Raw genomic sequence first — 12,821 nt, 5'->3', positions numbered from 1 at the left:
TTCAGCCTTTTGCCAAAGATTACTAGAAAATAAATTTCAGGATCAATGAACTCCCATTCGTTTTTGGACACATTTAGAATATATGCAACATTCTGAAATGACCAAATGACGAGATTGCTTTCCATATGGAAAATCCAACATTAAATGTAGATTATGATTTCATAACAATTTTAAAAGCTCCAATCAAGAAAGGTGAAAAAGCCCCATAGATATTTCTGAGGAAAACCACCATGTGGATATGTTTATGAGAACTAAATAAATGTGTCTCACAATATCTACATACAAAAATAAATAAATAAAAATAAAAAACAAGCTCCCAAACACATCTACCTTGGTTTGGGTTCTATAAATGACTTAATACATCAAGACCAATTAGAGAGCTTGTTTCTTTGGTGACAGGCTGCATTGTTTTAGTGAAGCCCCTTAGCCACCTGCAGTGCTAAGCTCCTAATTTTGCTCCTTAGGGGTGCGGACTTGGGTATGCCCACATTCACCCTGGGATGACGGTGGTTTTGACAGGGGGTCTTGGTCTCTTTCCCTGATCATAGCCAGCAATTAAGTTCCACTCATTTCTGGCCATTAGCTTTACAGTTTTCAACAATGCCCTAGGGCAGTGGTCGGCAAACTGCGGCTCGCAAGCCACATGTGGCTCTTTGGCCCCTTGAGTGTGGCTCTTCCACAAAATACCGACTTCTGCGCATGGGCCACGAAGTTTCAATCGCACTGTACGTGCGAGCCCACACGTGGTATTTTGTGGAAGAGCCACACTCAAGGGGCCAAAGAGCCACATGTGGCTCATGAGCCTCGGTTTGCCCACCACAGCCCTAGAGTATATACTAGGGCGTATATTATTGTACAGGCCAATCCAATCAAACCTGTGTTCCTTTGAAGGCACAGTTCCTGAGGTCAGCGTCTGAGATTTGTTCTGATCTCAGGTGGGCTCCTCCCAGCTGCCTCTTTGTCCATTTCTCTCTGGAAAATCAGCTGCCTTGGTTTCGCTTAGCCTATATTTCCAATGAACCTACCAATCCCCTCCCAATGCCTTTTACCATACTTGTATTGATTTTGAGAATGCCATGAAACTTGAATTTCTCCAGGACCTGTTGCAAATTAAGTCACTTGTTTGGGGGAGAGATTAGGACCTGTTTCATCTGGTTTTCCCCCAAGTCAAAGATTCTGACCCGAGTGTCTCTGGAGCTGGGGGAGGAGACCATGACCTTCTCTCAGTGGTACCCCACTTTAGGAGCTGAGCTGTAGGTGGGAAGAGGGCAGTAGTTTCTGGTCTTCTCTAAATTCGCCTTTCCAGTGTGGAACCACCACTTGACGAGCCAAAGCAAGGGCGATTAGGGCCAAAAATATTCTCAGTGATGTGGCACCCAAGATAGAGCCTCTTTTTTATGAATGGGGCCTGGGTAGAAAGAGGAACCCCCATTTCTAAATGGGCTGCACTCACCTGGAATGTAGCTTCAGCATTGGAGAGAGAATAACTTTCCTGCGGAGACAGCTCTCTGACTTTTATCTGTGGGGAGAGGAGGCCCTGTGTCTGGGCTGAATTTGTCTACAGTCTCAGTCTCATTGAGGGGGGAGCGGGGAGGGGAAGGAAGGAGGGAGGAGGGTGAGGGGAGCAGGGAGTGTTGATTCAAACACCACAGACTTTCACTGTTTGTTTTTAATCAAGTTGTAGATTTTCATAAATATATGTTTTTTTCATTTGCTGTATGTTCTTAGGGCCATTTCTAGAGACGTTATTTTTGTTGTTGTTATTTTAATTTTAGAAATCCATATTGAATCGTTTCTGCCAACAGTAACATAGCATATCAGTGTGTGAATGTTCGTTGTGATGGGGAAAGGAATGTTGGGATGACAGAGAGGCAGGATGTTTATAACAAATAAAGACTTATTATATAATTCTCAGTTTGTTTAAAATGCCCCATTATTGAGCGTGTTTTCCCTATCTGTGTGTGCTTGATTTTAGTCTTTAGCTCAACCTCATAGCAGCCAGTGTAAATTCACTGTTTAAATAATCCCTTAACTTTTGTGTGTGTGTGATAAAATACACCACACATATAATTTACCATCTTAATCATTTTTAAGTGTACAGTTCAATGTCCTTAAGTACGTTTATACTGCTGTGCAACCAATACCACCACCCATCTCCAGAACTCTTTCATCTTCCCAAACTGAAACACTCCCCAGGAAATACTCACTCCCCAGTCCTCCCTTAATCTTGACCAAAAGGCTCAACTTTTTCATTGATAAGTTGCTGAATCCATTAGAAAGAATATTCTTTTTGGGGGTATCTTCTTACAAATTATAAGAAAATTACAATAACATATTGTGTAATTCAAACAACAGGGGTGCAAGCAGTGAAAAGTGAACTTGTTTCCATACTCCAGAGATGATCAATGGTAAGTATGGCATGTAGTCTTCCAAACATGGGAAAGTATAAAAACTATAAAAGAATAAAAGATTTCAGAGTTGGGAATAAAGATGACCTCATCAGTGTAACTGAAAAGTACAACAGAACTCAGGGGCTGCACCCCGAGAACTAGGGAATGCCACACTCTTTAGCTTTCACTTACTTTCTCTCGGGGGCAACACTGGCCTCCTGCTTTTTGACTTCTTTGTGGAAGAAATCTTTGAACCTCATTGTTTAAATGGTTGCTTTTTGTCTTGTTTTTAATAGTTCTCACCTACTTTTGCTAGTGAATGGGTCTGCAGAGCTCCCCTTCTGCCACGGTGGAAGCTAACCTCCCCGCACCATCTATACTTTTGTATTCCCATTTAATTTTTCTTAATTTTAATTTATTTTTTGCTATCCTGGATGCATCTTTGTCAGATGACTCAAATACTTTTCTGAGTAAGGTAAATATAAGTGAAATGTAAATATCACACCTAATAAGACCCACCTCTCATCTGTCAAGGTTCTTTTGTGCTTTTATAAACAGTGAATAAGATGAGAAAATATTTAATCATTAACTTTTCCTGAGGAATAATCAGGGAATGGGAAGTGTAAGAGGAAATAACTTTCCATTCTCTTGCAAACATTTTTTTCAGAAGCTGCTAGTATCAATGGATACTTATTTACCTCTCGCTCTTCTCTGGCATTTTTATGTCTTGCTAGGGTAGAATTTCTTTCCTTCTTTGTTCTCAGATGTTTTTTCTTGGCTTTTATCTAGGTAAAAGAATAATATTTAAAATCAACATTCCCAAGTTTTGGGCTCAATCCCCAGTGGGGAACGTGCAAGAGGCAGCTAGCTGATCTATATTTCTCACCTCGTTTCTCTCTTTCTAAAATCAATAAAAACATTAAAAAAGAATAAACATGAATTAAAAAACTCAACATTTAATCAACACACTAAGGACAGTATATATGCAGACATAAAACATCCTAAGGCTTCCATTTGTAAGAAGATGAAGTACTTTTCCTATTCCTCTATCTAAGCACAACTAAAAACACTGGGTATTACATACAAAATAAATATAAGAGGCTCTAAAAAGTGTAAAAAAGAAGGCAAACTGGCGAGTGATCTAAGGAGCAGAGGAGCAACATGACCTTGAGTAGTTTCCTGTGTTTTGTTTTTTGCCTCATACACTCAGCCTGAGAACTGGAGGAGCCAGCAACCCAGAAATGTCAATGATTTAAGTAATAATGGCTGAAAACTTCCCAAATTTGATGGAAGACATTAATGTAAACATCCAAGAAACTTAATGAGCTCCAAGTAAGATGAAATAAAAAACTCCACACCAATTCCCTATAAATTTTAGGATTACTGGTGCTAGTTCTGAGAAGAATGCCATTGGTATTTTAATAAGGATCACACTGAATCTGTAGATTAGTTTGGGTAGTATGATCATTTTAATGATGTTAAGCAGACAGTTAATCATCAGGTTTAACATATATGGGATCTAAAAGAACAAATAAAACAAATAACATGGGGGTTGAGGACACATTTGTATACCTTAACCAATAAAGAAATTAAAAAAATAAAACAAATAACAAACTGAAAGGGTTAAAGAGAATAAAACAAGGCAGAGAAAACTTATTGTGCTTAGCAGATATCTTGCAGAAAGCTTGCAGCCTTGGGCACGGCATAGCCTAGATAACCAGAAGACACCTGGCACAGGAGGAACTAAGGACGGACCAGACCCTTACACCAGCAGAATGGCTTGCAGCCAGCAAGAAGTAATAAAAATCTACCTCTCCCTTCATTCTCCACTGACTCCTTTTTTTTCTGACTCAGCCCATCTGCACCCAGATGCCTGAAATAAAAGCCTTTTGATACATTACAGCCTCATGTCATAGGTGCGTGACCCGGCCCACTCCAAACCTTTTACAAATAAAACAAAACAGATTCATAGAAACAGAGCTCAAATTGAAAATTGTCAGATGGAAGGGGGCTGGAAGGATAGGTAAAAAGGTCAAGGGGAATATAATCAACTAAAGGCCCAATGCATGAAATTCGTGCAAGGGGCTTGGCCCCTGCCGCTGCGACTTCATCTGGAAGGTCGTCCAGAAGGATGTCCGGTCTAATTAGCATATTATGCTTTTATTATTATAGATAACACTGTGATGGATTTGCACGGTGACATTGTAAGGAATATAAATGTCAAATCATTGTGTTGTTCACCTAAAACTAATATAATATTGTATACCAACTATACTTAAATTTAAAAGACTTTAAAAACATATCTGCAATTAAAAAGCCCACATCAAGACACATTATAACCAAACTTTCAAAGTCAAAGAGAACAATAAAAGAGAATCTTGGAAGTAGCAAGAGGAATTACATGCAAGGGATTCTCAATAAGATCATTAGCTAATTTCTCATCAGAAACTTTGGAGGCCAGGAGACAGTGTGTCAATATATTTATAGTGCTTAAAGGGCGAAAAAAATGGACAGAATAGTCCTTCAAAAAATTAGGGAGAAATGAACACATTCTCAGAAACACAAAAGCTGAGGGTGTTCGTGACCTCTAGACCTGCCTTGCAAGAAATTTTCAAGGGAGTTCTGTAAGGTGAAATGAAAGGACACCAGTCAGTGTAACCTTGCAGAAAATTCATTTCTTTACTATGACTTTTTCTGCTTTCTTTTGAGTCAAACTTGTCTCACCCAGCACCCTGACTTACCTGCCCCCCTCTCCCTTGGAGGTGCACTCCCTTAATCATTAAGCCCTGAGGACACTGAGGTTCTGACCAGCATCAAATAATCTTAGGAACAAAGCCTCAGGTCTGTTAACCCCGACCCCCCGCCAGACAGAGTTTCTGTCAAACTAAAGATAACATCTAGACCATAACTGTGTTTCAGCTCCAGGCCCATAAAATTGGTGAAACCAGACAAACCAACAGCCATGGATGACAACAGGGCCAGATGCACTGATCAACTATCTCTTCCCCTATCACTGACTAATCAGTAGAGACCACAATCCTGACCACAGTCTTAACTCCCTTAATCGTCATGATTAATGATTTCCCTCTCCTCTATAACCCATCCCTTGGAAGCCATCAGGGAGCCAGGTCTTTGAGCATTAGCTCACCTGTCTCCAGGCAAGGGCCACTTCCTGAAATAAACTCTTATTTTCTTTGCTGCAAACTCAGGTTTGTGTCTTATTGGGCTTTCGGGGAAACGGACCCTTTTAATCTGGTACAAGAGTAACTTGAAGGTATATGGAGAATTAAGGATCTTAATACAGTAAATACAATTATAAAAGCTAGTGTTATTGCAACAACAGTTTGAAACAGCACTTTGTTTTCTACATGGCAAGTGACTAACATTTAAAGAAAAACCCCCATTATTATTAATGTAAAAGCTAGTATTACTGTAACTTTGCTTTGTAAGTCCAAATATTGTTTTTTAAGTATATTTTTATTGATTTCAGAGAGGAAGGGAGAGGGAGAGAGATAGAAACATCAATGATGAGAGAGAACCATTCATAGGCTGCTTCCTGCACGCCCCCTATTGGGGATGAAGCCTACAACCTGGGCATGTGCCCTGACTGGGAATCAAACCATAATCTCCTAAAGGTTCATAGATCGACACTCAACCATTCAACCACTGAGCCACGCCTTGAATTTTGTTTTCTACATAATTTAAGAGACTAATACATTTAAAGAAAAGTATTAGTATATGTTTTGGGGCACACAGTATATAAATATGTGATTTTTTGACATTGACAACTGAAGTGGTGGGATTGCAGCTGTAGAGCAGACTTTTTGTACACTATTGATGGTAAGCCAGACTAAGTTACAATTAGAGTGTTATAAGTTTAGGATATTAAACGTAATCCCCACAGTGAGCACAAAGAAAATACCTATAGAATAGACACAAAAGGAAATGAGAAAGGAATTTAAACATTTCACTACAAAAAAATCAGCTAAACACAAATGAAGACAGTGATGTAATCTGAGTGACCAAAATATTGTAAGACACATGGAAAACAAACAGCAGAGTGAGAGAAGTAATTCCTTTGTATCAGTAAGTATTTTCATTATAAATGGATTAAACTTTCCAGTCAAAAGACAGATATTCGAAGAATGGATAAAAACACACGATCCAATTATATGCTGTCTATAAAAGACTCAAAAGAACCAAAATACAAACAAGTTGAAAGTGAGAGAATGGAAAAGATATTTCATGCAAATAGGAACCAGAAGAGAGCAGAAAAGGTGATACTAGTATCAGACAAAATGGACTTTAAATTTAAAAATATTATGAGACAAAGGACACTAAATATTAATAAAAGGTTCAATACGGCAAGAAGATATAACAATTATAAACACTTACATATCTACTGCCAGACCATTAAAATATATGAAGCAAAATGGACAGAAGTGAAGAGAGAAGTAGACAGTTCTACAATGGTTGGAGCCTTCCATACTCACTCATGATGATAGAACAGACAGAAGATATATAAGGAAGTAGAGGATTTAATGCAGTAGCATATGAATAATATAGAAATTGATACCTAGAAGTATGATACTGTCCTAATAAAAACCTAAACTCTGTGACAAACATTGGCTGGCTAACAACAGGTGGTGTAGAAACCGTTACAGGAAGCTAGACAAATAGTGGCGCAGTTATGTAGAGGTGATGCATTTAGTAAAACTGTCTCCTGGGACTATGAAAGACAGAAAATGTACCTAACAGACCTGGGTCATTGGACACAGAGATTTTGAGGCAGAATGTTTACAATATGAGTTGGTTGTTGCTCGCTTCATTTGATAAGTTGCTACAAGAAAGAAATCAGCTCGAAAAATATTTGGAAAAAAGAACTGAATTGACAGGGAAAATGGAGCCCCCAATTTGAGAATTTGAAGGCTGGTTTCAACATAGCCTTAAGGCAAAAAATCAAAGTTATGGCTTTGATGTTTGTGGTAGACAATTGCTAGGATGGCCTCTAATGATCTCCATCTCCTAGCATCCATGCCCTTCTATAATCCTCTCCCTTTGAGGGTGGGCTCAACCTAGTGAATCACTTCTAATGAATGGAATATGGCAACACTAATGGGATTCTGCTTCTGAGATTAGGCTGCAAAGATACTGTTGCTTCTCTCTTGTGTGCCCTCTCTTGCTCTTTTGCTTGCTCAATCTGATGGAAGCCAGTTAGGCGTTGTGAGGCGCCCTATGGAGAAGCACACATGGAAAGAACCAAGGGAGACTTTCAGCCAACAGCCAGCAAGAAACTGAGGCCCTCAGTCCAACATTCTGTAAGGGACTGAATCTTGTCAATAACCATGTGAGTGAACTTGAAAACTGATCCTTCCTCAGTCAAGCCTTCATGTGAGACCACAGCCTGACCAGCACCTTCACTGTAGCCTTTGAGAGACCTCAGAAGCACCCAGCTAAGCCACTCATGCTTTTCTAACCTACATAAAGTATATGATACATGTTTGTTGTTTTAAGTGCTAATGTTGGGGTAATTTTTTACTCAGCGATAGAACACCAATACAAGATCTAAGTCCGTTTGGCTGCTATAATAAACTACCACAGACTGAGTGACTTATAAATAACAGAAATGTATTTCTCATAGTTCTAGAGGCTGGAAGGTTGAGATCAGGGTGCCAGTATGGTCAGGTGAGAGCTTTCTTTTGAGTTGTAGACTTCTTGTTGCATCGTCAAGAAGGGGCTAGGGAACTCTCTGGGTTTGTCTTATAGGGCACTATTCCACTCGTGAAGGATCTGCCTTTATGACCTAGTCACCTTCCAAAGGCCCCTCCTATCCCCACTTTCTAGCACCATCATATTGGGCATTGTAATTTCAATATATGCATTTGGGGGCGGGGACAAAAATATTCAGACCACAGCAGTCTACCTCTGTTCCCCCAAATTCATGTCCTTCTCTCATGCAACATACATTCTTTTCATCTCAACAACCCCAAAAGTCTTGACTCATGCCACCATCGACTCTAAAGTCCAAAGTCTCCTCTCAATATCATCTAAATCAGATATGGCTGAGACTCAAGGTATCATTCCTCCTGAGGTAAAGTTCCTCTCCAGCTGTGAACCTCTGAAACCAAACGAGTTATGCACTTCCAAAACACAATGGTGAGAAGGGCCTAGGACATACATTCCCATTCCAAAAGGAAGAAACAGGAAAGAAGGATAAGGTGACAGGTCGCAAGCAAGCTCGAAACCTATAAAATTCAATGAGATCTTAGGCTCAAGAACACTCCTCTCTGGTTTCATGTTCTGGCTTCTGGACCCACTGGAGTGGCAACATCACTCCTACAGCTTGGCAGAGTGCTGCTCATGCCTGGCTCTCTGTTGGGGCCCTGCCCACACCACAGCTCATAGCTCTAGGTGGTTTACCTGCATTGCCTCTGTTGGAGGCTGTCTGCCCTAAAACCTCGGTGGTGGTGGCCCTGATAAGCTCTTAGTTACCTCCAGGCCTTTTTTTTTTTTTTTTAAATCTTGTTATGAAGAACAGCACACATTCACATGAAAAAGCTCTTATGGCAGTGGTTCTCAACTTTCCTAATGCCATGACCCTTTAATACAGTTCCTCATGTTGTGGTGACCCCCAACCATAAAATTATTTTCATTGCTACTTCATAACTAATTTTGCTACTGTTATGAATCGTAATGTAAATATCTGATATGCAGGATGTATTTTCAGGGGTCGCAACCCACAGGTTGAGAACCGCTGCTCTACGGTATCCTACTGACAGCCTTCCTTTACGCTGTCCTGTCCCTATCCCCTTCAGTTCAAACCGGCCATATCCTGCCGAGATGGATGATTAGTTCTGTGGTTCACACCCACACTAATCTCTCTCTCTCTCTCTCTCTCTCTCTCTCTCTCTCTCTCTATATATATATATATATAAGGCTAATATGCTAAGTGTCCATCTGACTGGTCGCTATGACATGCATTGACCACCAGGGGGCAGACGCTCAATGCAGGAGCTGCCATAACAAGTTCTGGCCATTTACAAAGAAACAGCACTGCGGACCTGGCGCCCACAAAGCTTCCCCCAAGTGGGACACAGGCCCCACCACCACCTCAGAGCGACAGCCCACCAAGTCACAGCCAATGCTGCCAAGACCCCATGGCACTAAATGCGCCCACAGCCCAGCCCAGCCCAGAAACAGTCACTGTGGGCACCAGGTAATGATGTCAGGTAGCAACGCCTGGTTTCCTCTCCCTAGCGACTAGCTTCCTTGGAGTTTCTTCAGCCCAGGAACACGACTTGCTTTATAGCCAGGTGGAAACATTTTACACTTTAACCAAATGTTTGTGAAGTGTTTTCCTGTGCCTCATCTCATTTGATCCTCACAGAAGTCCTGGAGTAGGTAGATAGGAGATTCGGTGGGATCCTATTTTCTTTTCATTAGCCAGAAAACAGAGATTTAGAAAGTTTAGAAACTTGACCCAAATGAAATGCAGTAAGAAATGGTGGACCTTGAAAACGACTTCAGGTTTTCTCACTGGGCAGAATATAGTCAAACACTGCTGCAATTAAATATTTTACCCTTTGTTCTCCCTGTGTGACCTACAATAATGATCTGCTTCGTGTTGATATTTACTGTTGTGTTGTTGACAAGTGCCTGAAAGAGAAGTTGGGGTGCTTCATTGGGCTGGAAAAAGTTTAACTAAATCAGAAAGCAGGTCTAATTAAGCAAATTTATTCTCTCTATATAAAAGGCTAAGTTAACTCGCACATGCATGATACAAATAAAGCTCTCACTGTGGCCAATCGCATATGTGTGTTTCGATCTGTCATTGTTAATCATGAGTTTGGTTGACACTTCTATTATAGAGAAAGGGTGATTAGTGATATTAAAATATTTCTTCTAATTAATTTCCTTTCAATGTGCAAGAATTTGTGCACCGGGACACTAGTCTCCTTATAAAAAGGTTGATCCTCTACTCCAAACATGTCAAACTTGTGGCCCACGGGCCATATGCGGCCCACAACAAATATTTTTGCGGCCCAGCCAATATAATGGTATGTAAGAAACATTTTAATAAAAATTTCCTAACTTAATTTTTATGATATCCTGTTATACATAATTATTAATAACGAACTATTATTAATTAACAATGTTCGCTAATGACTGATTACTATAATCGTATTGCATTCATTTCCCTTATTTGCCTTATGCACAGGTGCACCATTTTTCTCCACTAATACTAGCAGCGAATATTTTAGCAGCGGATTGCCATGTCATTAGTCTTGTACTGACTTTTTTGGTGTGCGCAACAGGAAGTATTTTGCTTTCAGAGAACAAGAAAAATAGGTTTATTTGCGTTACACTTATTAATTTGTGCAGTTATGCAGTGTCTGGTAAGTTAATGTTCAAGAAAAATATTAATTTTTATTTAAATAGTCTATTATTTTATGTTAACAATTACTCATTTATTTCAGCCCTTTGTATTCAGCATGTCTCTATTGAAATAAACCTATGTTTCTATGAAAATTGAAGCTTTTGTATTTTTGCAGCCCACATAAACTTAAACCTTGTTTATTTGGCCTGCCCTATCCTTTGAGTTTGACATGCTTGCTCTGCACCCTACTATCTCTTCTGAAGACTTACCTCCTTCCTCCCTCCCTTCCTTCCTTCCTTCCTCCCTCCCTCCCTCCCTCCCTCCCTCCCTCCCTCCCTCCCTCCCTCCCTTCCTTTCTTTCTTTCTTTCTTTCTTTCTTTCTTTCTTTCTTTCTTTTCCTTTCTTTTCTTTCTTTCTTTCTTTCTTTCTTTCTTTCTTTCTTTCTTTCTTTCTTTCTTTCTTTCTTCTTTCTCTTTCTTTCTTTCTTTCTTTCTTTCTTTCTTTCTTTCTTTCTTTCTTTCTTTCTTTCTTTCTTTCTTTCTTTCTTTCTTTCTTTCTTTCTTCTTTCCTTCCTTCCTTCCTTCCTTCCTTCCTTCCTTCCTTCCTTCCTTCCTTCCTTCCTCCCTCTCTCCCTCCCTCTCCCCCTCCCTCCCTCCCTTCCTTCCTTCTCTTTTTGTAATATGGACAGGCTGAGAATTTTCTAAATCTTTATGTTCTGGTTCCTTTTTGCTTAGCAATTTCTTGCTCAATTCATTTCTCTCTTCTTACATTTTACTATAAGCAGTCAGGGGGAACCAAGCTGCTCCTCCAACACTTCTCAGCTAAATATCCACTCTTATCAGTCACAAGTTCTACTTTCCACAAAACACTAGAACATAAATACAGTTTGGCCAAGTTCTCTGCCAGCTGATAGCAAGGACTGCATTTTCTCCACTGTCCAGGAACATGTTCCTCATTTCTGCCTGAGATCCCCCCTCCCCCCATCAGAATCATCCTTAACAGTCACATTTCTACCAACATTCTGCTTATGATCCTTTATGTATTTTCTACAATTCCCCTCTTTTCTTTCTGAACTCTCACCACAATCTTCTTTAAAATCCCTTCATGGCAATATCAGCATTTTCTAACATGCACTTCAAACTCTTCCAGCCTCTACCCAACAGCCAGTTTCAAAGCTACCACCACATTTGTAGGCATTTGCTATAGCAGTGCCCCACTCTCAGTACCAACAGAGTGCTGTCTTAGTCACCTCCTCACAGCATTACACTGGGATCAGGGTCTAAACATGCATACTTGGTAAGGGGCACACACATTCAGTACATAACACCACCTAAAGTCTCTTCCACTCTAATCTTCTCCATAAACACTTGTCTCTTATATCATATATCTTACTTACTTGAAAGGGAAGGATTTTTGTCTTATTTTATTCACTGTATTATCCCTAGAGCATACAGCTGAAGTCAACATATGGTTGTTAAGTAAATGAATAAGCGAATATTGGACTAGCAGTCAGGTGATGTATGCTATGCTACCAACTCCCATTAACAAGTGGTGGGTTTTTGAGAAGGAATTTAATCTCTCTGGATATTAACTGTTTTCATCTATAAAGTAAGAGTGCTAAGAAATCATAAGGTTAGAGAATTCTATGATTAAAGATATGGTACATAATCAGAGAATCACAATTACGGCTACACAATAATTATACAACTGTAACCTCCCCTCCCCCCGATTGTTAGTCAAATAAGAAGAGTACCTATTTAGCATATACATACCATATGCAGAAATTTTCAATCATACCTGAGAAGTTAACTTGAGAATGTAACTCTGAGACTCATTCGATTCTGAACTGTCAGAGCCTTGGCTACTACAAAAAAATAATAAATTATTATTTTAATTTACAGAATGTTTTGATGCCATTTTAAAATTGCAACAGTTACTTTTGCTTTATTACTTTACTGGAATGGTAGAAATAGTTCTAATTCTGAGAAGAATGTTTACAAAGGTGGTGTATATGTTTGGTAGTTCTAGGCATCTTAGGGTATTAGAAGAATAAT

The 12,821-nt window shown here is 39.6% G+C and overlaps 1 protein-coding gene across 1 annotated transcript in view; it reads right to left on the bottom strand.

Moving 5' to 3' along the window:
• Positions 1-12,821, bottom strand: part of AGBL3 (AGBL carboxypeptidase 3) — a 69,043-nt gene that overhangs the window by 25,718 nt on the left and 30,504 nt on the right. Inside the window, exons 12-14 of the mRNA XM_070423939.1 lie at positions 12,565-12,631; positions 3,089-3,175; positions 1,454-1,519 (exon numbers count right to left, since the gene is read on the bottom strand). Of these exons, the coding sequence (XP_070280040.1) occupies positions 1,454-1,519; positions 3,089-3,175; positions 12,565-12,631 (220 nt within the window). The remainder of the gene's footprint in view (positions 1-1,453; positions 1,520-3,088; positions 3,176-12,564; positions 12,632-12,821) is intronic.

Source organism: Myotis yumanensis, unplaced genomic scaffold, assembly GCF_028538775.1.
Source record: "Myotis yumanensis isolate MYYU_CA2020_CCGP unplaced genomic scaffold, mMyoYum1.0.hap1 SCAF_9, whole genome shotgun sequence".
NCBI classification, from domain to species: Eukaryota; Metazoa; Chordata; class Mammalia; order Chiroptera; family Vespertilionidae; genus Myotis; species Myotis yumanensis.
This window is presented reverse-complemented; position numbering and strand designations above follow the sequence as displayed.